This window comes from Baudoinia panamericana (genome assembly GCF_000338955.1).
Source record: "Baudoinia panamericana UAMH 10762 unplaced genomic scaffold BAUCOscaffold_5, whole genome shotgun sequence".
Taxonomy (NCBI): domain Eukaryota; kingdom Fungi; phylum Ascomycota; class Dothideomycetes; order Mycosphaerellales; family Teratosphaeriaceae; genus Baudoinia; species Baudoinia panamericana.
In genome coordinates, this window is record NW_006911261.1 from 203476 (window position 1) to 230414 (window position 26939).

Genomic DNA, 26939 nt, shown 5'->3' on the forward strand with positions numbered 1-26939 from the left:
GAGTTGAGAGCTTGCCGAATAAGGCAGGCACGTATGTGGGATTTGAAAAAGTCTGAGGCTCGCGCCAATAACAAGCAGTAGGTATAATATCTTCTCTCAGAACTCGTCCCTCAAACCAACCCTGCCAACATAGCTTGCAACCTTCATGTGCGCTTCCACTGCTATCTATTACTGAGGTAAGTAACCAGCCTACCGCACTGACAGTTGAAAACTTGACCCCTTCCTACACAGTACAAGTTCATCAACATGCATCTGACCATGGCACTGCTGTCCCTTGGTCTGCTCACTTTCTTCACACCATGCTCAGCTACCATGAGTGCCAGGCTTTACGCCGGCGTCAGCCTAAACAGCACCATCTTCAACCTCAACCACTCGAGCGTCACATCTTCGGCCTCCACACCGAATACGCTTGGCGTCAGTACATCATCGGCTTCTAGCACTGTTTGCCACATAGTCACGTCATGGACAGCGCACGCATGTCCGCTGGTTTGTGAGCGTGACGACTGCGAGTACAGCATTACGGCGACGACGACTGTTTCGGCTTCGATCGTGGCATGCCTAAGCACACCGGCGGTGACGTCGCTGCTTCCTTGCCTGATAGCTTGCAGTTTTGACACCTGCGGCACACCGACCATGACCACCACCCATCCTCAGGCGTGCGCCACGACCGGGGTGCCATCTCCGGCAAGCGATTTGCAGAGAGTCCAGGCGACAGGCTGCAGCGTGGTCACACTGTATGGCGGTCAGGATCAAATCACGACGACCAAATGCAATGCGGCGCGGACTAGCTGTGTGCCTTGTATCGGCTGCAACGCGCCTCAATGCTGAGAAGAGGGTGCATTTAGAATCCGGTATACGAGGGTTAGTAGCATAAGAGTAACTCAATAGGCACAGCCTTCAGTCCATTGGGCTAAAGGGTCGTGTGCTAGTGCAGGGTCATGAAGCAGTCTTACCAGCCAAGCCTGTTGTTTCATTGTCCTCATCACATGCTGGGTAGGTGACCTCCATTCGTGCAACCGCTGCCTCCATGATCTGCAGGCTTCGCAGCCATCCCTTAGCCCCCGCTCGTGTCCAGCCAATCATGCTGCGTTCGTGGCGGAGCTGGCGCCGGACTTTAATACTGCCATGATTTGTTAAGTCTCTCGCGACCATCTCGCAAATCGACCACTCTGCCTCCGTGTAATGTACAGATCTGTCGTTCGCACACAACAACTGCAAGCACCGAGCGGATATGTATGTCGCCGTTGTCAACAACGCCTGGCGGAGCAGCAACAACAGCGGCCAAGGTCCGTCTTCACGATCCAGAGGCGACAGGAAAGCACGCAGACTGCCGCCGCATTGATCGATGAAGGCGGTGACGACTGGAGCAGCAATTTCAACTCCATAAGTGATGACCGCAAAGCAACGGAACAGGCAAGGAAGGCCACTCGGCGGGAAAGGGCACGATTGAAGAAGTCGAAGGCGGCCAACAGCCCATCAAGCAAAGATGAGATCTTTCGCAATGAGGAGAAGGTGGCGATTCGACGCATTCAGAGCCTCGCCAATAATGCAGGCGCTCGGCAAGGAGCAGCGGCTACAGGTGTAGTGCGAATGATGAACGCTCACGACGCGCCCGCCACGAACATGCATGCTCCAAGCAGGTCGCTTAAAGCGCGCATAGGTATTAACGAGAGCACGACCATTAAACGACCTCGGGAGAGTAAGGAGGACGCAGCTCAGATGGCTGAAGCGGATCATATCGACACACCACGTCGATCAAGTAGCAAGCATGTTTCTCGCGGGCGCAAAGCGCGTCAAGGTCGCAAAGATAAAGTAAAGCTTTCCACAGCCACAGTTCCGAAGGGAGTGGTCGCGAGCAATATTCCGGTCGTCGAGCTCAAAGGTACCACGAGAGGGGATCTCCTAGGGCCAGTACTTAGCAACACCAAGGCTAATGTGGGCGAAGAAGAGTGGGCAAAGATGCTAACGCTTGTGGCGGGATTCCAGGCTGAGCTTCCGACCATTCCAGCAACTGTGCAGGCAGCAAAATCACCGAGCTATAGAAAACATACTGTTACAACAGTCCGAAGGGTGAGATCCGACAAGTCAACGCTCCTCCACGCAGTCGAGTCTGCAACGCAGCAGAAGCATCTGCATGGCACAATGGCCGATATCCCGAAGCCTGCAGTTTCGACGCAACGGAGATCTTCGGCCGACGCGGGAAGTGAAACCAGAGAATTTGCATCGCGGAACGAGCCAAAAGCCAACGCTGATGGCAGAGTACCTGAGTCTCGGGAGCCTACAGACGAGACGGAAGGCCTGCAGCACGAAGCTCCTTCGTCATCAGTCACTCCTGCATACGCTCTTGGCGGTCGAAGACGACAACAGTCTAGACTTACTGCAATCCTTCAAGAGAGCAAGAACAGACCCGGATGGGTTACTGCCAGTAACGACCAAGCCCGTAAGCCGCTCAAGCGTGCCTCGTTCGATACACTACGTGCCGCCGATGGAGTCTCACCGAAACAAAAAGTTCGAACAGCGGGTGAGCAGACAGCTTGGGGCGGCGAACGCGTACAGAGCGAAGCTCTTCCTACTTCAACCGTGACCGCAGATTCACCTGCCGATTTGGCCGAGCTGGAGCCGGAGATGAAGCCAGGGATGAAGTCGAGGATGACTCTAGAAACTGCCAATTCGCAGAGTCGAAGCAGCCTAGGCGAAAGCAGCAAAGTCCCGAAGAAAAGTTTCCTGGGACTGACTTTTGACGCACTGAGGACGAGTCTTGGTAACGTTGTTGGCGCGCGGCGTAAACAGACTGCCGACGACAGCCTTGCAGAGACTGGAGCCAATGCGGTTAAGGCGGATCAAGCCGATGATGCGAAACCTGCAGAATTTGGGCGGGATGATGAAGCCCGCCAGACGGGTGCCGGACAGCAGAGCGCCGACGTTCAGATGGCTACGGCTGCCTCGAAACCCGGTCGCTCAGAGTTGCTTGATGCCGCAGCTTTGGAGCTAGAGAAGAGGAGGACCAGGCTCTCACGAAGGCAGCGACTGGCCCGTCAAGCGCGCGAAAGTCAAGACCCCAGAAAGGCTGCCGCTGGCAGCGCGCTCGTTACAACGCCGGCGTCCCAAGATGGACGCGAGACCGATGGCCTTCCGACATCATCGGAAGAGGAAGCAGCTCAAGCATTAGGACTGACAAAGGCGTCTGCTACCGATTCGCCGCGTCGCTCACCGACAGATAGCAGATACCAAACCATATATGAACGGACAGCGGGTACAGTAGACCATCGCCGAGTCGCTCGTGAAATCGCATTAGACCGTGCTCGTCACACTCTGGCCATGCACAAGAAGCGGGTACTAGTTCTCGATCCAGCTTTAGGATCTCACGGCTCGGTTCCCGAGAAACAGATGCTTGTGGCCGGAGCCGAGCGATATTCCGGTGACCCCGGAATGACAGATAATGTTGGTGAGGCTGCAATCGAGCGTGGGCCAGTGAACGACGCGTTACAGGGGCGCATTACTGGTGATGACCGCGATGAGGCGGACAACACAAGTGCAGAAACCGATCCGTCATCCGAAGCACGTCCCAATATGCCCAGCAAACCTGGGAACACGCTTCCAGCGCCCCCAGCCGACAAAGCCTTTTCTGAAGCGGTCGAAGGCGGTAAACTCACCCCGGGCGAGGCTGATGATAAGAGTCGTGCGGCATTCCTAGAGGCAACTGGTTCCGCTGCTGAGTCTGTGGACACATCTTACAATGAGGAGCCGCTTGTCTCTGCGTCTGCCCCCTATCAAGCGACGATCGAAAGTTCAGACATTAAGTCCATCTCATCTAGCGAGCTCCAAGTAACTCCACTGCACATCCCACAACCGCCCGTGCCACCGTTGCAATACGGGCTGGAGCGAGCTTTGTTCAATCCAGGCGTCTATCAGCTTCAGGATCCACACTCTCGTGTCTACAACTTTGATCCGTACTTGGAAAAGGTCATGCCGATCAACGAATTTGATTTCAATGCGCTCAAAGCATACAAGTCGAGCTCACAAGACGACATCCTTTCAACCTTGGCTAAGGAACACGGGAAGACCTACGTTGGGTCAACTTCCAGCATGACCGGCACACTCGCCCATTTCCATTATTTGCTATCAAATTGGCGGGAGCTGAACCTCAATATGCTTTCCAAGGGTTTCGCTGAAACATCCGCCACATTCACGCAGATCAATCGAGCGCCCAATGCTATCTTCTTGCGATGGCAGAACGGGACATATGCCATTGATGCTGACAAGGAGATGGATGGTGCGAACGTGCTGATGATGCTCGGTAAGAGCATGGAGAAGCTTCTCACCGTCCCCCGCGAGGAGTATGAGCGTTATCGACGCGGTAATACCTCCAACCCTATCACTAACGCGGAGAAAGAGGAGCCTGAAGCATACGAATACACCACGCAAGGCGACTTTCTGATGCGCTCGCAGCTCGATGCCCACGATCCGCGACTACCCGGCACGGGCATGTTTGATCTGAAGACGCGCGCTGTCCTACCCATTCGTATGGACGCTGAGGAGTATGAGCAAATGCTCGGCTATGAAATCTTCTCACTGCAAGGCAAGTGGGAGAGCTACGAGCGCGAGTACTACGATATGATGCGCTCCACCATGCTCAAGTACATGCTGCAGGCGCGCATGGGCCGCATGGATGGCATCTTTGTCGCTTACCACAACATTGAGCGGATTTTCGGGTTTCAGTACCTTCCCATTGCTGAACTTGACCGCGCCATCCACGGCCAGATCGATAGGAGCTTGGGAGACCAGGAGTTCAGGACCAGTCTGAATCTGTTCAATGAGGTGCTTAATATGGCGACCGAGAAGCTGCCGGAGACGAGTCTGCGGCTTCACTTCGAGGCTGCGCCGACCCCAGCTAACATGATGTGGGTCTTTGCTGAGCCCATGGAGGAGGCGGAAGTGGAGAATATCCAAGGTGCGACGAAGGTACGCCGGGCCGAGTTTGAAAGGAAGATGATGGGAATCGAGCCGGAGACCGCAGCCACTGAAGTGAAGGATGATGTCGAGCCGGATGTGGGTTTCGAAGCCGAGTCTGACACATCAGCGACATCTATCGCAGCTCCGCCAGTCGAGCCCACCGCTGAACAGGTTGACAACAGCGACACTGCCACCGCCAGCGAACCTTCGGCACTTCCAACTCCAACAAGCGACTATAACTCCTCAGCCACCTCTGCCGACCCCAAATTCATCAAGCGCATTACTAAGCTGACGGAAGAAGGCATCAAACCCCTTTTCGCCGCCACCGTCATCATCCAGAACTTTGTCAACGGCCTACCGTGTGAGAACAACCGTCCTGTCAACTTTAAGCCCAGCGATAAGTGGGAGGTTCAATACATCCTCAAGGAAGCTCCGCTCACCGAGGCGGAGAAGTGGGCACGGTATGAAGACTGTAAGGCTCGCCGTAGAAAGATCCTCATAGGCGCCGCGGCAGAGGAGGGTGACAGTGGAGATGGAGAGGAGGGCGGTATAGTCAGGAAGTATCAGTCTACTTCGAAGAAGGATCGCTGGTACTTCGCCCATCTGAAGGAGATGGTGGCGAGAGGGAGGGAGTTCAGGCGGAGAATGGATAAGTTGGAGGAGCGGAGGGAGAAGGTTGTTGTTGGGATGCCAGTTCCCGAGAAAGTTGTGGATGTCTCGGCTGACACCGGCAATGCTGTTACCATCAAGGAGCTTGAAGGTGTGGAGAGCTACATGGACTGGCTTTATCAGCATCAGGGGCGCAAGTAAGGAATGCCTTGGGAAGAATGCTGCTTTCAGTTGCTTCGCTGCGTTCATGCGCGGAGTCTTATTGGCGCACTACGATGCTCTGAGAAAGAGGAGGCTGTCATGATCAGCGAACAGCGCACAGCGCTACACAATCGCCCAGTCTACGCAAGGGTCTTCGGCCGCGCATGACAGCGTTGAAAGATGGCAACCTTTGTATCCGCCTCCTCAGGATGACTGCACGCTGCATTGGGTTTGTTTCGCTTTCGAACATAGCATAGCGCAGCGTGGCGTACTTATCATGTACCAGTACGTTCGAGTTTGTATGAGGATATACGGGTCTGTCGGAGCCATGTACTATATAGCGCTATTAAGCAAGCATGCAGCCTAGCTTTTGGTGGTGCACTTCCACTGAGAGCGTCGCAAATGCAGCCGTTTTCACCTTAGCGTAACGTCCCATGCATGATCTGACTAGGTCATCCTCTGCGCGTCTGGCACCGAATCGAGGGCGCCGTCTCTCGTTTTCAGGTAGTCCTTCCGGAACGGGTTGATGTCGGTATCCTCGCCACGCTTGAGTGGCGTCCATTTCGGGTCCTCCTTGAAAAGACGGAGCGCCTTCGTGTACTAGAACCGCAACGTCAGTGCGCGTCATCTCAGGAGGAGTAAGCCACGCTTGAACTTACATTTTGCTCATCAGTGGTAAACCGATGATAGATACCCGCAGGCATGATCATCAGGTCACCCTTCTCCAACCGTATCCTCACCCACTCGTCACCCTTGTTCCGTACATCGAAGTATCCTCCGCCGCCAAGGATGTATCGGATCTCCTCATCCTCATGCAGGTGCTCGTGGAAGAAGTTCTTCACTTTCTCTTCGTAGCCTGGGAGAGTGGACGGGCTGATCTCGATCTGGTCTCGGTTCTTGTAGTTGCGTTCGGATGCGATGCGATCAACACTCTCGAGGTCGTCCGGCAACTCGTAGTGTTTAATGCCAAGGATATCGAGATCGGATGGTGATAGTGAGCGGCCGGAGTCGTGGGGTAGGCGTTGGTCGCCCGGAAGGTTGTCGAAATAGTAGGCCTTCATTGTGGGTGTAGTGTCAGAAGGTGATTGTGAGCAAAGTTTTTGATACTGTGGCTGGGTCGTAGCAAAGCTATGAGACGATTCAAAGAGGGTCGAAGTCTTCTATGGCGCGGCAATATGATGTATAGAGAAGTTCGCATCCTCACGAGTCTGGCCCCGCAAACACATGCTCGCACGTCATATTGCGAATGACTAAGACTAAGCGAACCTTTGCGCGCCAATGAGGAGAGGGTGTGCATTCGGAGAGGAACTGCGCTGGGTATCCGGTTCGACATAATGACCGTAGGAGACGATATCTGTGCTAACAGGCTCCTGAGGTTGCGGCAGAAATTACCCGAACGCATCGACGCAGCTCGCCTGTCGCAGGTAGGGCGACGTGCACTCCAAATGCCTTCGACGCGAGCGGAAAAGAAAGCTCGTTCATTACTCTCATTCCGTGATGCTTGTGAGTGAACACGTTCAATGTAGCGTGCAACGAGATATAACGCTAAGCTTGCTTTCCATGAATTCAATCCGATCTGGACTCCTCCCTCAACAGCGTCTGCAGACTTTCCAGCAGATTCCACTCTTCCGGAGACAGATCGAGATCTTTGGGCAATTCTATCTTGTGCGATAGGATGCGTATACTAGGCTGCTCGTCCTTCGCATCTCCGTCCTCGCTTGCTTCGTGCTGTAATGTGCGCTCACTACCCAGTGGTTAGTTACTGTGGTTGTTGTACGCGACGAGCGGACGACATACCTATCTGTCCTGGAAGTCTGCTTTTCGAGCTGACTCGAGTCCGGTGTCTCTTGTGCTTGTTGCGCTGCTGCCTTCGCCCGGCGTAGCTTACTACCGACATCTGCTGGCGTCCACCAGTAGATAGGGTATTGGCGTATGGTATTGTTCAGCAGGCAAGCCACGCCTAGCATGAGAAGGCTTCCTACCATCACCAGGGGTACGAAGAACCAGCCCATGAGCACGACTGGCGCGTCAACGGATGCCAAGATCGCAGTCGCACCGCCCGGCGGATGTACCGTGTTTGTCGCGCTCATCACGACGCTAGAGATGGCGCACGCGATTGCCGCTGCTACCCAGCTGTAGTCTGCAAACAAACTCGGATTGAGCTGGAAAAGCTTTGAGATTGCTACGCCGATGATCGCTGAAAGCGTGTGCCCAATCAGTGTGTTTCGAGGCTGCGCGAGTGGCGATCTCATGGTATTATAATCCAAGATAGCGCTAGCTCCAAGCGAGGCGATAAGCGCAGGCGGGTGGTGTCTCGTGAGGCCAGGGGCATGAGTGTACGTTGCGCCGACCACGCAGAGTCCAGCAATGGTTGCGACAAGCGTGAGCGCCCATTGCACAAGACATGGCGGCTCCTTCTGTGGCTTATGGCGATACCCTAGGAAGCGCGAGATCCAGGTCGGGAGGATGTACAGGCAGTTGTGCGGTACCCATGGATTGAGTATGCGGTCGATATCAAAGTTGAGAAGCTCGTTTAAGATGCCGTTTTCCATGGTGCTCGCCGATCGCCGAATGGGCCACGAGAGAAGATGAGCGACAGGGGAGAAAACAACCAGATATTGCAAGAGAGAAGGTACGGTACCTGTTCGCAGAGAGGGATGCAAAGGCAACGCTTACCGACCTACCTGTGTGTCATCATATTGGAACGTATTGGACCGTGCCGCGAAGTAAAGGTCACGACATCGCACATCTCTGAGCGTCTCCTCGGAACCATGTAGCCGAGAAGACAACGTCTTTGCGAGGCCCTCGCACAGTTGCCACAGCCAGACACTGCGCCTGGTTGTGATTCTCCCAGGACCTGGCAGATCATTGTAGAAACCGGTCGTTCTTCTCATGACGAACAGCTCGCCTTTATTCACCTGCAAGAACTGGCCATCTCGCTTCTTCAGTTTCGTAGTTCCGTAGTTCAAGCTTTCTGACGTTCGCAAATGTCGTGCGGAGGCGAAGTAAGCTAGCATCGAATTTACGTAAAGCGAACCACGTGAGACATGGCCGATAATTGTCCGAGCATTATGCGATGTTGGTGTTCGTGTATTCGGTCATTGAAGCCTAGAAGAGACGTCCTGAAAAGCAGAGCAGGATAGGCCCAGTAGAAGGTGGGGGGAAGTGAGGTTGAAGATGTGAAAGACCAAGAAGAGGATGAAGTGTCGATGTCTGATAAGGGAGCAGTCTGTGGCCCAATCGGTTACGGCCGCTGCATGGCGGATGGATCCGCGGACATCGCTGTCGCAGGCGCGTCTCCGGACGCGCCATTGACAATTAGGTACGTGCGGGTTGGCTGGACGAAATATGGAAGACTGGAGTGACCGACCTTGAGTGTCATGCCGAAACGTAAACAGAATGAAGACGTCGCCGATGACGAGGACGCTACGCCGCGCAAAAGTAAGAGAACGACCAAGCAAACCAGTGTGACCAGAAGCCCGCAGTTACTGAACGGAAGCGAAACACCATCGGGCCGCAAGTCGAGCATAAGGGCAACGCCTGTGAAAGCCAGCGGCATAGTAAGCGTCGAGCCAACGCCGAGATCGTTGCGCAAGGTTCTATTCTCGACGCTGGCGAAGCCTGAGGACGAAGCTCCAGCAGTGGATGATGAGACGCCAATTGCAGTCCGCAATGACCGCTCCGCTCGTAAAAAGAGCCAGCGGACATTGCAGGAGCCTGCGGGTGCCGATGACGGGAGCGGTAACGACGATGTAGAACAGGATGAGGAGGTAGCTCAGCGCATTCTGGAGGATGATGGCGGCTCGGAAGCCGAAGATGACGGTGATGAGATTCAGCTAGCGGAGGCAACGCCTATGGCAGACACGCCCTCGAAGCCTGGAAAGCTGCGCGGGCGACCAAAAGGCAGAAGGCGCGAGCGTACGCCCTCACCGCCGCCAGATCTGCCACCTCATGAGCTCTACTTCTTCCAAAACCGGACAGGCGCAAACAAGACTTCATCGAATACTTTGCCATCACATGTGTTGTTGGGTCACGATGACTATTCTGCACAGGTTGTTGCCTACAAGGACCCGCACGACGCCGACATCAAGCGCTTAGTGCAGTATCATAAGCGCGCATTTAATCAGTGGATGTTCGAATTGGAAGAAGGTTTTAACCTTTGCTTCTACGGCTATGGTTCGAAACGAGCGCTGATGGTGGATTTTGCGGAGCATGTATACGCACAGACTGAAGGCAGCAAGCCGAAGATTGTGGTGGTCAACGGGTATACACCCGGACTCACGATGAAGGATGTTCTTACGACGTTTAGTGATGTAGTGTTGCCGAAGAATGAGAAACTACCAGCCCAGCCTGCTGCTATCCTTGAGGCGATACTCTCGCGCTTGAACGAAGAACAGCAAATTGTACCTTTCATCCTCATGGTCAACTCGCTCGATCATGCAAATTTGCGAAAACCAGCCGCTCAGGCGATGTTCGCTCAGCTCGCAGCACATCAATCAGTCTCATTCCTGGCAACATGCGACACGCCCAACTTCCCGCTTCTCTGGGATCTTGGCCTTGCACGACAGTTCCACTTCCTGTACCATGACGCGACAACCTTTCAGCCTTACAAAGCGGAAAACGATGTCGTCGAAGAAGTCAACGCATTGCTGGGCAGAAGCGGACGCCGACTTGCCGGCAAAGACGGCGTCGCCTACGTACTAAAGAGCTTGCCGGAGAACGCCAGAAGTTTGTTCCGCATCTTGGTCGCTGAACAGCTGGCCATGGCGGACATTGAATCCAATGCCACCGCCGGTGCGAACTATGACGACGTCGACGACATTGACCCAGATGATATACTGGGCGCGGAAGACGAGGAAGAAGCGGCTAATGAGCAGCAAACACCGTCTCGACGAGGTCGCGGAAGGCCGGCGAAGAAAGCAAAGACAGCTGCGGTGCGCAAGATTGTTGCAATGGCGCCAGAAGGCGTCGAGTACAGGGCGCTGTATCACAAGGCTGTAGAGGAGTTTGTGTGCTCCAGCGAGCTGAACTTCAGGACGCTTTTGAAGGAGTTTCATGACCATCAAATGATTGAGAGCCGGAAGGACGTGGCAGGGACGGAGCGATTGATCGTACCTTTTAGGCGGGAGGAGTTGGAGGCTATATTGGATGAGCTTGTCTGATGAGGCTGTTCAAGTCTGGTAGGATAGGCTACAGTATCTTGTGGAAAGGTTTACCACGAATGCTCATCGAGGATGACAGTCCGAACGAGTGGTCAGGAACGGGTATCCACAGCTGAAGTTGTAACGCTGTTGACACGTGAGTGGTTGACGCCGGGCCGGGTAGTGGGCTGCCGTCGCCGCTCCGCTGGGCTGGGCGGGAGGAAGGTGGCGAACGAGGGAAAGAGCGGCGGTAAACAAACGGCCACTTCAAACATCGAACCCGGCTTCACCTCATGGGTTGCAGCGGCTACCCGCATGCAGATGCGTGAGTGGCACATCATGTTAGTATGGACGTCTCAGGGCAAGCACGCCTTCAGCTTGCGCGTTACTATCATCCTTACACCTCCCGCTCCTTCCTCATTCACACGGGACATCCAATCGGCACGATCCCGGCATCACCCGTCATTCATAACATCGCGAGCCAGGCACCCGGCGCGTCTGAGCGATGCGTGCTCCAACCTCATTTTTACCGACAAACATCATTCCCTAGCCCATCGGTATTGGCATCTACCGCTTGTTACCGGAGAAGCACGTACGCCACAATGGCGAGGGCGAGCAATCCCGTTCACTCAGGCGACTTTCACTTCCACGCCAGCGACACTGCTGACGACACGATTGCGGTAGCCATGCCACCGTCAGCCAGCATGACAGCCTCAGCACAGGCGGTTGAAATCCGTCCCTTTCCGGCCTATTCATTCCCCCTCCGACGAGAAACTCCTTTCGGGTACTACCAACTTGATCCACTTGTTCCCGAGGGAAGAGATCAGCAGTCCGCTACCAGAGGAACTGTAGTACCGTGCCACATACTGTCAGCGAGGCAGTCACTCCAGGACTTTCACCATCCACAGATGCGTGACTCGCTACGGCAGTACAACTCACTGCCCGGACTTGCGAGCGTGCATTCACATGAGTACCGGCCTATGATGCAGCTAGCATCACCTGCCGGCGCAGACTTTGCAACCAGCTCCGACGCGGAAAACGCATCTTACCAGCCGGCCATTTTCATGCCAACTCTCGCGGACGGAGTAAAGAACAGGCGCCGTTCTGCCACTAAGCCTTTCTACGGAGATGCATTCCAGCCATATTCGACCATCAACAACGCGGTCAACATGCCAGTCTGCCCACAGCAGAGTACTTATGCACCACAGGCGTTCCCCGATCCTGCGAAGGCTAGCCTAAGCCCGATCGAAGAAAGGACTCAGGCGCAGCGAAGCCAGCCGTCAGATTTGACGCAACCTCAGCCAGCCTCCGCTGTCGCAGCGTCCACGAAGCGAACGCTGAAGAAGCAGCGTGCCGCAGGCCGCGAGCACGCTCATCATCCCAAAGCAATAGAGTCGCGGGAACTGCGGCCTGCTGCTCGTCAAGCTGGACTTAGCGCTCACCAGGCGGAGACTGATGGTTTGCCGCTACTCCTCGATAGTGATCAGCGACTTGCTGTGGCGACGAGCGAGGCGTCTACCATAGCCGCTCCACCTGCTCTGGCTACACCCGCCAAGAGGCCCGCAGAATTAGAAATTACGCACGCCCCAAATCCGAAGCGTCTACGTCGCACTCAAGCAGCGCGTTCCTCGCCTCCTCCGTCGAAGCCGCAGCTCGGCGGTGACGCGGGGAGCGCACAAGGTGCTCACCATCGCCGAGAGACCAATAAACCCGACTACAGGCCGACACGTGCTGCTACGAAAGCTCACCCACCCGGTCGGGCACCCCAAGAGAACGCCGACGAGCAGCAAAACACTATGAATGTCAACCAGATGCCTGTCGAAGCAGTCGTATTCGACAATGCCGCTCAAAGCACCGTCCATCAGGACATTCCGGACGGAGAAGTCGACGAAGCTTCGGCTAATCAAGGCGTTGTCGTTCAGGGGATGGACGTCGACATAGCTGGCTCGGAGCCTGCAGCCCCGGCGGGTATGCAGATCGTTGAGCAGCGGATAGCTGGACAAACCATCACTCCTGCTAGCGCTACTGGCGTGCAACCACCCAGCACAGCTAAGATCGTTACACGTCGCGGCTGGCCGAAAGGCAAGAGCGTTGAGCAAGTGTCTGCCGACATCCAACGCTATAGCGCGAAGGATGAGAATCTTAACTGGCTGAAAGTAACGGATAAGAAGCGTCGCGTCCAGATGCAGAACATCATTGGCCGTCGCAAGCGGGCTGATCGTGGTGAGGTCGCCACTAAACCTGCGCCGAAGTTGACAGAGGCGTTGCAGGAAGCGCAGAAGCCGGCGCACCAAGAGACGGCTGAACTGCCGCCAGTGCCAGGCTCCCGTGTAGTTCTTCACCCGACTACTGGCAAGCGGATCTCACAGAAGACACTTGAGGATATCGCGAGGCTTAGCACACCACAGAAGAGTTACGACTGGACCAAGATAACGGACGGTAAGGCGCGTAACAAGGTACAGGCATCACTGTATAGTGCGCTGAGAACGGAGGATAAGCAGCGGCGCCGTGCTAAGCAGTTCAATATAGCTCTTCAGTCCACTCCAGCCGCGCCCAATAGAGTGGAAGGCACATCAGCGACCACTCAAGCCATCTCGAACAGCGCTATTGATGCGGTTGACAGTCCCAACGTCATGCCAGCCGGTTCAGCTGCTGGAACAGATATCCTGGTGCTACGGTCTGAGACTCTCGCGGGAACCGAAATATTGGCACCGGATGGTGGTCCATCTCCTGTTGTGCTGCATCCTACGACTCGTCGTGCAATCGCCCAAGCATCGCTCGCTGACATCAGAAAGTACAGCACAGCGGAAGAAGACCTAGACTGGACAACGATTAGAGATGCCGTCGAGCGTAGAAGGCGCCAATCTAGAATTCAGGATCTCAAACGTCTAGAAAAGGCTGAGCAGGCTGCGAAGTCTCTCCAATCGTTAAGAGACAGTCTCGGCATTGGCGACGTTTCCAGGCGCACGCAGCTTGCAAGTCTTACTGCTGCCGCTGCAGACATCCTCGACAGTGGCGACATCGATGCTGCAGCGTCCGCTGCAAACGCAAGTCGCTACAATGTCCGTCAGCGGCACGCAACTACCCCTAAATACCGAGAGGATCCCACTGCGGATGACCTTGCCGGAGGAGATGTTGGTAGCGACGATGATGCGGATCAGGAGATTTCGTCGGAAAGTGCTGACGAGTTTGGCACTGATCTCGGCTTGCAACTTAACGGTGTGGCGGACGTGGAAAGCTCGCACTTCCAAGGCGATACATTCACGGACCAGGAGTTTGTCGACTCGCTTAAAGCTCTGTGGAAGGCGAAGACCGACGGCAAAGCTGCCACTACTTTCTACATCAGGCACATCCGTCGCATGCTACAACTTCTCACGGCCGCCACACCTCCGCAAGCTGGAGACTTGCTGAATGATCCAAGCGGCCTGGCCGCTGCGAAGTATTTACAGCCAAACATGTTCTTCGATGGGCCTATTGTCACGTACAACCAACAGTCACTGCCCCTGCAGACTCTGGACAGCTTCTTTGGCGAGTTCTACGATGATAGCGTGGAGGTTCATGTAAGCATACACAGATATCAGCTCGCTAATCGACCACAACATTGCTAACCTTCCCATCCCGGTATAGGTGCAAGATCCAGCTATGGCGACAACCAAGTCGCACGTTCGCGCAGTCTCCCTGAGAAACGTCAAGAGGCGCTTCTCAAAGCCTATCAAGGACGTACCGTGGAATTTGCTCGAGCTTTCTCATCATTGGGACGACGGACTACGTCCGGCTTTCTTGGTGAGTGAAGCGATATGCAGTCAAACTCCAAGTTGTTGAGTGGGTTGCTGACAATCCTACCCATCGTTGCTAGAACACCGAAGACTGTCGTCTCCTGACAAAGCTCAAGCTGCCTTCAACCGGCGATACAGCGAAGCGCTGGGGCTACGAAGAAGGTTGGAAGGAGGTGGAGAAGTGGGCTCTTGTCGCACAGGCCGGCGCTCTTACCGAGCCGCACCAGGACAGTCACGGCTATAGCACCTATATCACAGTCAACCAAGGCACCATCGGCTTCGGATGGCTGGCGCGCCCCACAGACGATGAGCGTGCCGCTTGGGTGAAAGACCATACCAGATTCATCGACGGCCGCTGGCGTTACGTTATTCTAGGGAAGGGTGCAACCATTTATTTCCCGTCCGGGACTGTCCACTTCGTCTTCCGTCACCCGGATGCAGGCAACACGCTTGCCTTCGGAGGCCACGTGTTGCGCTGCTCGCAGATCGTGCCCTGGGTCAAGACGCTGCTGGTTGAGCAGGATGAACCGTCCATCACCAATGAGGACATCTCTGTGTCTGCCCCGGGTTATCTTGACAGGGTGAACAGGTATGTTACGCAGGCTCTGAAGACGGGTCAGCAGAAGAAGGGGCAGCTGCAGCTAGGACAGGAGGGTACCGAGGAGGAGATGAAGTGGGGGGGCAGGAAGGCGATCAACGACTTCCAGTACCTCAAGGCTATTTTTCTCAGGAAGCATCAGGCAGCTCTGGAAGAGGCAAAGAGGACCGAAGCCAAGGGCGCGGGTCGAACGAGGCGAAAATGAAAAGGATTGAGCGCGGATTTATGTTGAAGGTGTAGACTCTGTCGTTACACGGGCCTTCAGCCAAGGCTAAGAGGCTATGATGGTACAGGCGGAGAGAGATTGCCATTGGCGGATCACGAGGAGCAGGTTGGGCTCTGGCGAGCTGTGCGGTCTAAGTGACAGGAGGTGAAACAGATTGGTTGTCTCTGTGCGACGGACCTTGCTGCTCAACACACGCGGCTTGGTGCTTGTTAGCTACACTTTGCTGCAAATGTAATCATACCATCATGCGGTGATCTTGTCAAATGGTGCCTACAATCCTTCACATGCTTGCTCTGCCGCCGCGGAATTGCTAGAGCCTCATGACGGAAGTGGGGCGAAATTCAGAACCAAACAATTTGCGCTGCACTGTATATTCTACTTCTCCTACAATGGCGGCGCAACTTGTAGCAAGAGCGAAGCAGCTTCGGCGACAGAGCTATGGCGACTATAGTGCTTGGTAGGTCGCGTACCAATGGCTCACACGTGGCTAACCACTGACCGATCGTTCACAGGGGCGCAGTGGGGTGATGAGGGCAAAGGCAAGATTGTCGACATTCTGAGTGAGAGCGCACAGCTATGCTGTAGGGCACAAGGCGGGCACAATGCTGGTCACACAATTGTCAAGAATGGGATTACCTTCGACGTACACATCCTGCGTGAGTGAGGCTATGCAATGGTTCGATGAGCAATACTAACCCACACGTAGCATCTGGCGTTCTTACTGATGGCTGCGTCAACTTGATTGGTACCGGCTGCGTCATCTACGTACCTGGCTTCTTCAAAGAGATCGAGACGCTGGAGAAGCATGGCATCAACACCCATGACCGTATCCTGCTTAGCGACCGGTGTCACGTTGACCTTGACCTGCACACGAAAGTGGACGGCCTGAGGGAAGTCGAGCTCGGCAAGGGCTTGATCGGTACAACAGGGAAAGGAATCGGACCAACGTACTCTACCAAGGCGACACGAAGTGGCATTCGCATTGCCGATGTTTTCCACAAGGAGAGCTTTGACGATAAGGTACGGCAGTTGGCGCATGGCTTCCAGAAAAGGTGGGGTGATCTGCTGAAGTACGATCCTGAGGAGGAGCTCAAGCGCTTCGACGAGTATCGTGAGCGGTTACAGCCGTTCGTCGTCGATCAAGTGCCGCTCGTTGAGTCGGCGGTCAAGGGCAATGTGCGGATGCTGGTCGAAGGCGCCAATGCGCTCATGCTCGACATTGACAATGGCACCTACCCCTTTGTCACATCTTCGAATACAGGCCTCGGCGGCGTGTTTACCGGCCTCCATCTCAATCCACGCAAGATCAAGGAAACCATTGGCATTGTCAAAGCATACACCACCCGCGTTGGCTCTGGTCCATTTCCGTCCGAGCAATTGAACGAGTTCGGCGAGAAGCTTCAATCAGTCGGCAAAGAGTTCGGCGTCACCACCGGCCGTAAGAGGCGATGTGGCTGGTTGGACTTGGTTGTAGTCAAGTTCTCGCACAGCATCAATTGGTACGACTCTATCAACCTCACCAAGCTTGACATTCTCGACGACTTCGATGAGGTCAAGGTAGCCACCAAGTACAGTCACAATGGCCAAGCTTTGCCATCGTTTCCGGCAGATCTGGCTGTGCTGGATAACGTGGAGGTGGAGTACAAGACGCTGCCTGGATGGAAGTCAAGTACGGTAGGCTTGACGAAGTATGAGCAGCTGCCGGAGAATGCGAGGAAGTATATTGAGTACATCGAAGAGTTCATCGGGGTCAGGGTGAAGTACATTGGCACAGGGCCGGGGAGGGAGAGCATGATTGTGCGGTAGCATTCGTCGGTGGGGTGGAAAAGATGCGACGTGAGGTGTAGACGACTGGTTCATTTTGCGGAGGTCACAAGCATCAATGCTTATATACCGCAATAAGTGCTCACGCGATCGTCAATCACTTTGTGTAAGATGTAACGACGTTGTCAATGCAACATGGTGTAATTTCCGTTGCATGCCTACTCGTGAAGCCAAGATTTCCCGAGGTCGGCACTTCCCGAAGAAGAAGCTACGTAATTCGCTAAGGCCTAGCCACTATCTCCGCGAGCAACCTCGCCTTAACAGTTTGTACACCTGGTATCTTCCGTTGTACACAGGAAATCAAGTCCCTAGTCGAAAGCAACAGTACTGGTCGAGGCCACGAAGCACCACCGCCAACATGAATCCACAAATGTACGCCCGACCCAATGCAGTAGGCACGCGAGCATGGGCTAATGACTTGTCCTGCGCAGTACCAACCTGATCATCATCCTGGTGATGATGCAGGCGAGCAAGAAGATCCCCTTCGAGGACCCGAACGTACTCATGGGCGTGCGAGGACTGTACATCCTCAGCAATGTGATTATCGCGGGCGTCTATTTCTACACGAAGATGCAGATCGATAAGAAGAAAGGTACGGTTGTCATCTTGTCCCGTCTATTGACCACAACGAGCGCATGCTGACGTTCGTCCGTATAACAGACTTGACCGTCCTCAAGTACGTCGAGCCCGCACCAATGGGCAGCACCGAAGAACCAAAAGCCGTCACAACCACCGTGCATGCCTACGACTTGTCCCAGCTGCGCGGGCTGTTCAAGGCGCAGCTCATGGGCGTCGGCATGATGGCAGTCATGCACTTGTACTTCAAGTACACAAACCCTCTTCTCATCCAAAGCATTATCCCGCTCAAGGGTGCGTTTGAAGGCAACCTTGTCAAGGTACATGTTCTGGGCAAGCCTGCGACTGGTGACTTGAAGAGGCCTTGGAAGCAGAATGCGGGTATGATGGGCATGATGGGTGGACAGGGCAGTGGGGAGGTTAAGACGGACAAGAAAAGTATTGAGCAGGCGGAGAGGGCTGGGAGAGGAGGTGTTAAGGAGGAGTAAGTGGGTACATATGTATGCATGTCGTCCAGCAGCATGAATACACACTGTACGATGCTCTGCCGACGCCGCATGGTAGACTCTACCGTTTTAACCGACATACCATATCTGTTCTGACCCAAGTGATCCGCGATATCGCGTATACACACTGTACGATGCTCTGCCGACGCCGCATGGTAGACTCTACCGTTTTAACCGACATACCATATCTGTTCTGACCCAAGTGATCCGCGATATCGCATTCGGAGTATGAGCGTTAGCCATACACTCCATTCCCTTTCCGTCTCTGACGAATAGTCATAGTTCTGGATTGATAAGGAGGGAAGTCCTGAGGCCATGTAAATCCTGCTGTAGGGCTCAACACCCGCTGCGACCCTTGGCGGGTGTAGATAGCAGTACAATTATGAGACGGCCATAGTGTCGGTATGAGAGTCACAGAGGAGTTCGAGATCACAACATCAATTGGCCCTTATATGTACGCTGCACGTCGCGACACCGCTTTCTGATTAGATGCTGCGGCGGACGAGTAGCGTAGAGTCCTGCAGCGTAATTGCATCGCTTCGAACGTTAGCCAAAGCCGTAACACCACAACACCTCGCTCTAGGGGTACTATAACATGCGCAGGACAGCGTCACTGCGCCTTCTTCACCCCGTCCGTAGTCCGATGCAACGTCTCCTCGACCATCCTCCTCAACTCACTTCCCTCCGGTCCGGGCTTACTCCCTCTCCTCTTCTTAACCTCCTCCATAACCTCATCAACCATCTCATCAAACTCCTTCCCCGGCTCGCTCGGCACACCCAGCGTAGCACCCTGCAAACTCTCCATGCTCTCACTCCGACCCATCTCCGGCCTCTTCTTGACGCCTTCCTGTCTCGCCTTGGCCTTCTTCGCCAACCACTTGGCGCCTGGCGATAGTAAGAATGTTTGGCATAGGACAACGCCAATGATGCAGTAAAAGTAGTTACGCCCCCAGACTTGCATGCTGTCGTGGAAGGACAGCAGGACGAATGGAGCTGTGGTAAAGGAGAAAGCGAGTTGTGTCACAAGCCATGTGAAGAAGTCGTAGTAGCGTTTCTGGGGCGTGGGACGGCCGTCCGGAGTGAGGAAGAATGGTCGGAGGAGGCGGCGCGAGTCTACAATCACAGTCAGCCACAAATATTATGATATCAATATCAAGGTGATGCGTTACTTTTGGCGATGTTCTGGATGAAGCTCGCAAGCACAAAAGTCATGTAATAACCCGGCCAAAAGCCATGCCAAAACGCACTCGTCACAAATGTAGCCATGCTTGCTCGAAAGCCTGGTTTTTTGCCCTTCGGCGTGACACGAAGGTACATATAGTTCCGCAGCCAGTGATTGGTATTGAGGTTCCAGTTGCCCAAGTAAGCATGACTGTTCTGCGCAAACTCTACGCCCGCTGGCCTGATGTTGATCAAGCGGTCCCAGTTCGGCTTGCCTGTCTTCGAATCCAGACCTTTGTAGCCAATCCCAGATAATGTGCATGCTCCATCGGTCAAAGACCAGACACCGTAGTACTTCATGCGGGTCACGAAGCTCATCATGTGAAGGTAGAATACGCGCCAGCCGAAGTTCATGGTCTTGTACCCATCGCTAAGAACGACGTTCTTGTTGAAGATTGGGTCGCATTGCAGAAAGACTAGAATCCAGAGAAGTCCTTTCGCCATCTTGATCAAAGCCGGTGTAGCACTTCGTGGGATTCGTCGTTTGCCTCGCGTTGGTGGTGCTTTCATTGGATCCGTACCGGGTGGCAGGTCGAACATACTACCATTCAGCCAGCGCTCGTAGTCCACGTAGTCGAAAGCCGGGCCGACCATGATCGAAGGGAAGAACGCAACAAAGCCAGCATAATTCAGGACAGAGGGCAGTTGCTTCAAGCTCCGCTCCTTCTGCTCCTCATTAAGCTGCTCAGGCTTCTGCTTGCCATCCCACACATTCCAGCAAAAGGCCGAGAGCTTCATGACCATCACCATCTGGGCGCCAGTGATGTCCACAGAACTCGGGCTGTTGGCAATCTGTCGGTAGATGTGGCTGACGGACATGTGTCCCATGAGGAAGATGAACCCGATCCATGGCATGTAAGGTCCTTCGACATACTTCGCGATGCAGTATGTCACCACCGCGTCGGTTACTATAAGGGCAAATCCAGTCCACAAGTCGAAGAGGCCGACAAGGTAGAAGACAGCGACAGTAATATTGAAGACGTTCTTCATCCATGGCTTGTCATCTGGCAAGCGCTTGAGAATGCCCGCCAAGGGATATGAGAGAAGGAAGAGAAAGATTAGCTTAAGTTCATCCGTGGAAGCGCCTAGGAGACCGGCCACATAGGCAAATGGGCGGTTGATGCCAGGGATCATTCTGAGACTGGAGGGCGCGGAGGAGCAGCGGATTTCCTCGTGTTTTATGGGTTTGGCCGTCTTCGCATAGTCACTATCCGTGGTATAACTGACAATCAATCTCAACCAGGGAATGGAAGACAGCGGAATAGCATACAGTGTCGAAGTTACGGGAACTTGCAATTGTGTCTTTGCTCACAGACAGCTTTCGCAAAGCACGCCTGCCGTCATCGCGCAGCCCCGCTTCACCCCTCCACACACACTACACACACACTACACGCATTTACCACACACTAAAGCTATGCCTACCGCCATCACAAGCCACTTGGAAGGCGCCTCCAGACATCTGTCCATAGTGCTGTCCATTCCACATCACATTGTTCCCACCGACACCTCCCGAGGACGGCACCGACGAATGCACCGACGTGGGCACCGATGTGGGCACTGACGAGAGTACCGACGAGGGTACCGACGTGGGCATTGGCGGCAGCACAACCTCCCCGGTTGTCCCCTGCGGCACGCTCAACTCCACCACATACCCACCCCCCGTAACATTCCAGCTAGCCTGGAACTTGCCCAAAATCGTCGTAAACCCGCCTTGCACGCTCGTCAGGTCACCGAACTGCGGCGCGAATCGCCACGTGCTGCCCGCGCGTCCCGTAACCTGCAGACCCAGCACAAAGTTCGTCAGCGCAGACGTCGGGCCCGAGGACCAGCCGTGCGAGTGCGAGACGTAGCTGGAGTCGTAGTTGTAGCCTCTGTAGTTTCGGTAACCAAAGCTGCCGTTGGTGAGATAGCCTTCGATTACAGTAGACTGGCTGCCGTTCGGATTGTTGAGGTACCAACCCCAGCTACGACGGATAAGGTCAAGCGCTCGATCAGTTTGGCCAATGGTGAGGTGGCCTTGGATCTCGAAACTACTGATGAAGGGGCTGATATTGTTGGGAAGCTCGGGCGTCTCGGCACCGATGGGCGTCCAGTTGTCTGTTAGGCGCAAGGAGATGTTCTGGGCCATCGTGGAGGTATCGGAGACGACGCCGAAGAGCAGTGCCATGCTGTTGGCGTCTTGTGGGTAGAGTGTGGTGTTTGTGTTGTTGTCCTTGAAGGCGCCGTAGCTGTCGACATATGTGTACTGGATGATGTTCGAGGCCAGCGTGGCGGCGCGAGCTGTGTAGGTTGAGGCAAGGGAGCTGTTGCCGGACCATGCAGCAAGCTCTGCACCCGTTATGAGGGTGCGGTACAGGATCATGTTCGCCTCAGTGTTGTTGCCACCCTGTTGTACACGTGCCCAATCACGGGTGCCGGTTACGCTGAGCAGACCCAAAGGTTGTAACACCTTTGCATAGATGTACTCCATAGCGTGCTGATAGCTTGCCCAGTTGTGAGCCAGGAAGGTGGTATCGTTGGTGAACAGCACGTAATTGTACGTTCCGATCATGGTCCACATATGATAAGTATCGCTCCCTTGCTGTAACAGCGGTGGCCCAGCCTCCGGGAAACTCCCATCCGAGTTTTGGTGATCATACATCGTCTGCAGAGCATTTTGCACGCTCTGAAGGTCACCGACGGAGACAAAGGTAGACGGCACGGCGATACCCATATCACCTGGCCACACGGCTCGGTCCCTCTTCGCACCGTCAACAATGACCGTAGACCCGTTCGACAGCGTGCCGTTATTAGCCCAGCTAGCCGCCAGAGCGGGAATCCAGCGGCCAGTATTGACAGGCACATTATTGGTCTGCAGCGTGTAAGCACCGCTATACCAGATCTTGTTCAGCTCCTCGTCGTTGGAGTGGAAGTATCCCTGATACGCTCGAAGATTGGACCACGTTCTGAAGAATGTCAGCTTTGGGTATGGTAGGCAATCCTTTCGCATCAAACCTACGGCTGAAACCCAATCTCCAAACTCACACCATCGATATTCAGCGTCGTGCCAGCGTCACCAGTGAGTAGAAACAACGTCAGGTACCGGAACCCGCCACGCAGGTGCTGCAAATCCATAGTGTAGCTATGACTTCCCGCGCCGCTGAAGTAGCTGTACAGCGCGCCATCATTGCACACCTGATCACCATTCTGGCGCAGCGAAGCGTTCGACGACCCGAAGTCGCCGTTCGAAGAGTCACTAGCAAGTCCAATCCAGTTCTTGGCTTCGGTGAAGGCGAGACCAAGCGAGCCACTGCCGCCGGTGGTGGTGTAGTTGACGTTAACAATGCCGCCAACTTCGATGCCGAAGTCGAAGACTAGTGCGCTCCCGTTGCTGGAGAGTCGGGAGACGCCTGGATACGGCGAGATGATTGAAGCATTGCCGAGCGAGAGAACGTTGGCCGGGTGCACGGTCCGAGAGGCTGGGGAGTAAATGTTTGACTCCCATGGACCCGGAAACGCGGCAGTAGTCGGTCCTGTGCACGTAGTGTTCCGCCAGCAGGACTGTGCGGTAGCCGCAGAGATAGTGCTTAAGGCAGTGAGGATGGTCAACAAGCTCGCCATGGTGAAACTAAGCTTGCTGACGGCGACAAGACACGAGATACGGGAGAGCAACTTACCGTCTGACGCTCGCCTACATATCACAAAGGTCATTCCCGATAGAGGAGCTTGCTTCGCTATGTTTTGTGCCGAGCTGGCAACAGGGTACAATTTCTCCGCGAGCAGATGATGAGTACCTGCATTGGCGATCCTCTCTCCACGTTCCCCGCTAATGCCTCCACGTCGTGTGTCACCCTTGCAGACAAGCTTTGTGGTCTTGCCAGGCCAAACAGCGTAAGATACCGTACAGCATGTTCTGTCTTAACGGAGGTTCAGCGTATCGTCTCTCGTCGTAAGTTCAGCGTCTCGTGGAGAAGCCGGAAAATCTTGCGGACCCAAGGTCATTTGCGAAGCTCGTGTCTGTTCACCTTCGTCGAACTGTGTACAACAAACCGATAGTCCTTTGCATCACGTCTCCCAACATGTCGGCGTTATGTCGCAGCTTGATATGATCGCAGCTTCCTTGTAACGCTTGCTTCATGTCCGAGGCGGGCCCACCCGGCGATTGCGGCTGACCGCGGGTCACCGAAAATCAGCCATCCGCTAGCCGCGGCGACCTCGCAACCAATAGAACCAGCAGCCACTTCATCCACCTCCCGCTCCAACACCATTCAGTCTTGGCCCAAACAAGTCCTCCCCTTCCTGCCTACTCTTCTCCCTCGCCGCCTTCCGCTTCCTCGCCTTCGCCTCGTCATCCTCGTCACTTCCGCGCATAGCAGCCGCATGCGCTTGCACCAAATCACGCGTGGACGGATCGCGGCAGAGCTCCAGTTTCTCTTCGAGTCGCGCTCGCTCTTCTTTTGAAATAATGACAGCGTCGGAAAAGGAGAACAGCAGGTCCGCGCAGGTACTAATCGTGGCCAGGATTTTGGGTCGGACGTCCGAGGATATTGGCAGTTTGGTGGTTAGGTAGAATGAACTTAGTGGTTCGTCCGCCAGCTGTAAAGCGGCGAGGAGGATCTGGGAGGGTGTGTAGAGGAAGTAGGCGTCTGTTAGCAGTGCTGGACCATCAAGAATCGTTCGTGCGGCGGAGTAGGCGGCGTTGATACGGTCTGTAAGGTGCTTAACGTCTACACTGCCGGTAGCAGGCGCCTTCCAAGGCGTCTTCGCGTCGCTCGACGGTTTCGCCAAGTCCAGTAGGCTCGCCTGTAGCTCCTTCGCGCCCCTGGTCTCGGCATCGATGACTTCTCCGACCATGCCGTTAGCCATGTTCAGCAGCTCCATCAGCACACCCTTCAATCCACGGTACGGTTGCCTGACATCCAGCGTGAAGCGTAGGGCCTGCATGACCTTGTACTCCGGCGCCAAGACGGCGTCTGGATCGGTGCTGATGCGTCGGGCATACTCGCTGAGGGTCATGTGGGTGGCTTCTGTCTTGCAGGCGAGGAACAGGACGGTCTTGTAGATGTCTTTTGGTGGATAGGTCAAGCAGGAGTTAGAGAGGTAGAATCGGCGGAGGTATTGGACTGCGGTGGCCTTTACGCAACATTAGCGAGGGGAAGGATGGATAGGTAGGCGCAAGTAGTCGAGTTCTGCAGCGTACCTTGACCTGCACCGGCCATTGGAAGTGATCGCTTGTTGTGCGTATCTGATTGCAATACCGCTGCACCAACCGCAGCTCCTCCCCCACTGTCAGGCAGTCTACGCTCGACCCTCGTGCAGCGCCATCACTCGCTCCATCTGATGTGGGAGCATGCTGCCATGCCCGCTGTAGCGCGAGCTCATGTGTCCCCCTTCGCCGTGAAGCAAGAGCTTCTGGCGAGAAAGACCACAGACGGTACTGAGATGTCGTACGGTAGAGGTCGTCTTCGCTTATTGTGTTGGATGTCATGGTACGAGTGATGAGCTGTACAGATGGGAGGATTGGGAAGCTCGGCGTTTGTCGGACTTTGACCAGATTCACGGCAAGGCAACGCTCTAGAGCATTGTTCGAAAGTGAATAACAGTCCAGTCGACAGATATCAATACAGTGCAAGCCTGGAAGCGCTGAAATGTTGCCGATACTACTTCGGTAAGGTAACTCGCAAGACTCTTAACTCAGCAGGTTAATACACTATAACAATGACCTCCTCCACCAACAACATCTTGGACCTACCGGCGGAGCTTTTGGTGCTCATTGTACGGTTCCTAGAAGATGAAGACGTCTTTACACTCCGCATCGTATCCCGGACAGTCGAGCAGACCGTCTTTAAGTACTTCGCAAAACGCTTCTTCCGCAAGAAAGGCTTCATGATCACAACCCCCAGCCTAGACGTCCTCCAACAGATCTCGCAGCAGGACCAACTCAAACCCTACGTCCAACATGTCTGGTTCAATCCAGACTGCTACACCTACGTGGAGCCGGACTGTGCTCCCGAAGCCGTTGACGACGATACCGGCTGGCGCCGTCACCGACGGCCAGAAGACGAAGCCAAGTACAAAGCCTACTTGTCTTGCCATAGTGACCATATACGGCTGCTCCGTAAACCCAGCAAAGGGCTGGAGAACCTGCTGACTACCGCTCTCCAGCAACTGCCGAACCTCAAGATCATCGGTATGCGGCGCTCGGAAGATCACAAGCCGTGGGGTTGGCGTACGCTCAAAGACTCCATAGGCGAGGATCCTCGTGTGACCGGTCCTACACCGAGTGGTCCACAGTACAGCTTATCTGGCCCGACCTTGCTTTTTCTCTTCCTCGTGCGTGCCGTAGCCGCCTCGAACATAGTAATAAGACGCTTCTACACCGACGCCATCGAGCTTGACAATATCCGTCCAGCCCAACTCCCACAAGACTTGCTCTCGAAAGCCTGCAGCAGTATCTGGTACCTCGAAATCAACATCACTAAAGCCTGGCTAGCCAACAGCGACAACCACGTGCTATGCGACACCCTGGACGATCCCGCTTCCTACGGCCGCGGCCTCATCAGCCTCCTCCGCGCAACAACCAACCTAAAAGAACTCGGCCTCCAACTCTTCCCCGACCAACGAAGTCTCCGCACCCACAACCTCGCCTACCAACACCCCTCCGACTGGCAAAAGACATATCCCTACCTCTGCTTCACCGCCCTCGCCTTAAACGTCCAACTCGTCCACCTAACCCGCATAAAACTCGAACGCATAATCACGCGCTCCGACACCCTAATCTCCTTCCTAATCCCCAGCGCCCCCCACCTCACTAGCCTAAAACTCCGCGACATCCGCCTCCTCTCACACAGCAACTTCCGTGAGCCTTGGCGCAAATTCTTAACCTTCTTACTCGACTCCTGTCCCCAACTAAAGTACATGTTCTTCTACCGCCTCCTCCACAGTCGAGGCGGAATCTCGTTCCTCGAGAACCCGCCCTTGCCTCTCCCACTCTCTGAAACGGACCCCACCACTGGAGCGCCAAATCCGTCTTTCAGTGAAGGTGAGGAAACGGACGCGCAGGAGTTCTTCCTCAAGTACGAGCATATCGCTCTTCGCGCGAGTGGGAGGGAGGAGGTGAGGCGGAAGTTGGAGGTGGTGAGGGAGCGGCACTGGTACCTCAAACCGATTATGGGGTATCAGTTGGATGAAGATCTGTGGCACACTGATACTAGCGATGAGGAGTGGTGATGAAGTATGGCAGCACGCGTTGCTGACTGCTCGCGCTATTACGCTGATTACGCGATGTTGAATGCTAGAACGCACACGCTCGCCCAGCTCACCCCTCCA

The 26939-nt window shown here is 54.8% G+C and overlaps 12 protein-coding genes across 12 annotated transcripts; 7 read left to right on the forward strand and 5 right to left on the reverse strand.

Moving 5' to 3' along the window:
• The first annotated feature begins 60 nt into the window (after window positions 1-60).
• BAUCODRAFT_32728 (uncharacterized protein) lies at window positions 61-935 on the forward strand. The gene has a single exon (XM_007676979.1). The coding sequence runs from the start codon at window positions 247-249 to the stop codon at window positions 826-828; it is 582 nt and encodes a 193-aa protein (XP_007675169.1). The 5' UTR covers window positions 61-246; the 3' UTR covers window positions 829-935.
• Window positions 936-3570: 2635 nt separating this feature from the next.
• BAUCODRAFT_68811 (uncharacterized protein) lies at window positions 3571-5763 on the forward strand (the record flags this gene model as incomplete). The annotated part of the gene is made up of 2 exons (XM_007677274.1): window positions 3571-5124; window positions 5242-5763. 2 exons carry the CDS (start codon window positions 3571-3573, stop codon window positions 5761-5763), a joined length of 2076 nt encoding a protein of 691 aa, XP_007675464.1.
• A 223-nt stretch (window positions 5764-5986) lies between these two features.
• BAUCODRAFT_434904 (uncharacterized protein) lies at window positions 5987-7076 on the reverse strand. Its single transcript, XM_007677394.1, has 2 exons — window positions 6423-7076; window positions 5987-6363 (listed from the first exon to the last, which is right to left on the reverse strand). The coding sequence occupies exons 1-2, from the start codon at window positions 6822-6824 to the stop codon at window positions 6211-6213; spliced, it is 555 nt and encodes a 184-aa protein (XP_007675584.1). The 5' UTR covers window positions 6825-7076; the 3' UTR covers window positions 5987-6210.
• Window positions 7077-7329: 253 nt separating this feature from the next.
• On the reverse strand, window positions 7330-8315 carry BAUCODRAFT_121514 (uncharacterized protein; the record flags this gene model as incomplete). Its single annotated transcript, XM_007677395.1, has 2 exons — window positions 7330-7507; window positions 7561-8315. The coding sequence occupies 2 exons, from the start codon at window positions 8313-8315 to the stop codon at window positions 7330-7332; spliced, it is 933 nt and encodes a 310-aa protein (XP_007675585.1).
• An 828-nt stretch (window positions 8316-9143) lies between these two features.
• On the forward strand, window positions 9144-10925 carry BAUCODRAFT_121515 (uncharacterized protein; the record flags this gene model as incomplete). Its single annotated transcript, XM_007677396.1, has 3 exons — window positions 9144-9204; window positions 9430-10557; window positions 10726-10925. The coding sequence occupies 3 exons, from the start codon at window positions 9144-9146 to the stop codon at window positions 10923-10925; spliced, it is 1389 nt and encodes a 462-aa protein (XP_007675586.1).
• Window positions 10926-14464: 3539 nt separating this feature from the next.
• Window positions 14465-14739, forward strand: BAUCODRAFT_32732 (uncharacterized protein). Its single transcript, XM_007676980.1, has one exon. It carries the CDS (start codon window positions 14547-14549, stop codon window positions 14724-14726), a length of 180 nt encoding a protein of 59 aa, XP_007675170.1. The 5' UTR covers window positions 14465-14546; the 3' UTR covers window positions 14727-14739.
• Window positions 14740-15910: 1171 nt separating this feature from the next.
• Window positions 15911-17469, forward strand: BAUCODRAFT_32733 (uncharacterized protein). Its single transcript, XM_007676981.1, has 3 exons — window positions 15911-15961; window positions 16017-16160; window positions 16211-17469. Exons 1-3 carry the CDS (start codon window positions 15943-15945, stop codon window positions 17308-17310), a joined length of 1263 nt encoding a protein of 420 aa, XP_007675171.1. The 5' UTR covers window positions 15911-15942; the 3' UTR covers window positions 17311-17469.
• A 204-nt stretch (window positions 17470-17673) lies between these two features.
• On the forward strand, window positions 17674-18574 carry BAUCODRAFT_32734 (uncharacterized protein). The gene is made up of 3 exons (XM_007676982.1): window positions 17674-17700; window positions 17760-17920; window positions 17989-18574. The coding sequence occupies exons 1-3, from the start codon at window positions 17687-17689 to the stop codon at window positions 18390-18392; spliced, it is 579 nt and encodes a 192-aa protein (XP_007675172.1). The 5' UTR covers window positions 17674-17686; the 3' UTR covers window positions 18393-18574.
• Window positions 18575-18801: 227 nt separating this feature from the next.
• BAUCODRAFT_138379 (uncharacterized protein) lies at window positions 18802-20919 on the reverse strand. The gene is made up of 2 exons (XM_007677397.1): window positions 19580-20919; window positions 18802-19523 (listed from the first exon to the last, which is right to left on the reverse strand). Exons 1-2 carry the CDS (start codon window positions 20763-20765, stop codon window positions 19021-19023), a joined length of 1689 nt encoding a protein of 562 aa, XP_007675587.1. The 5' UTR covers window positions 20766-20919; the 3' UTR covers window positions 18802-19020.
• A 108-nt stretch (window positions 20920-21027) lies between these two features.
• BAUCODRAFT_69086 (glycoside hydrolase family 78 protein) lies at window positions 21028-23231 on the reverse strand (the record flags this gene model as incomplete). Its single annotated transcript, XM_007677297.1, has 2 exons — window positions 21028-22576; window positions 22630-23231. The coding sequence occupies 2 exons, from the start codon at window positions 23229-23231 to the stop codon at window positions 21028-21030; spliced, it is 2151 nt and encodes a 716-aa protein (XP_007675487.1).
• Window positions 23232-23586: 355 nt separating this feature from the next.
• On the reverse strand, window positions 23587-25213 carry BAUCODRAFT_435154 (uncharacterized protein). Its single transcript, XM_007677398.1, has 2 exons — window positions 24811-25213; window positions 23587-24743 (listed from the first exon to the last, which is right to left on the reverse strand). The coding sequence occupies exons 1-2, from the start codon at window positions 25096-25098 to the stop codon at window positions 23853-23855; spliced, it is 1179 nt and encodes a 392-aa protein (XP_007675588.1). The 5' UTR covers window positions 25099-25213; the 3' UTR covers window positions 23587-23852.
• Window positions 25214-26933, forward strand: BAUCODRAFT_435168 (uncharacterized protein). The gene has a single exon (XM_007677399.1). The coding sequence runs from the start codon at window positions 25329-25331 to the stop codon at window positions 26838-26840; it is 1512 nt and encodes a 503-aa protein (XP_007675589.1). The 5' UTR covers window positions 25214-25328; the 3' UTR covers window positions 26841-26933.
• The last annotated feature ends 6 nt before the right edge of the window (window positions 26934-26939 follow it).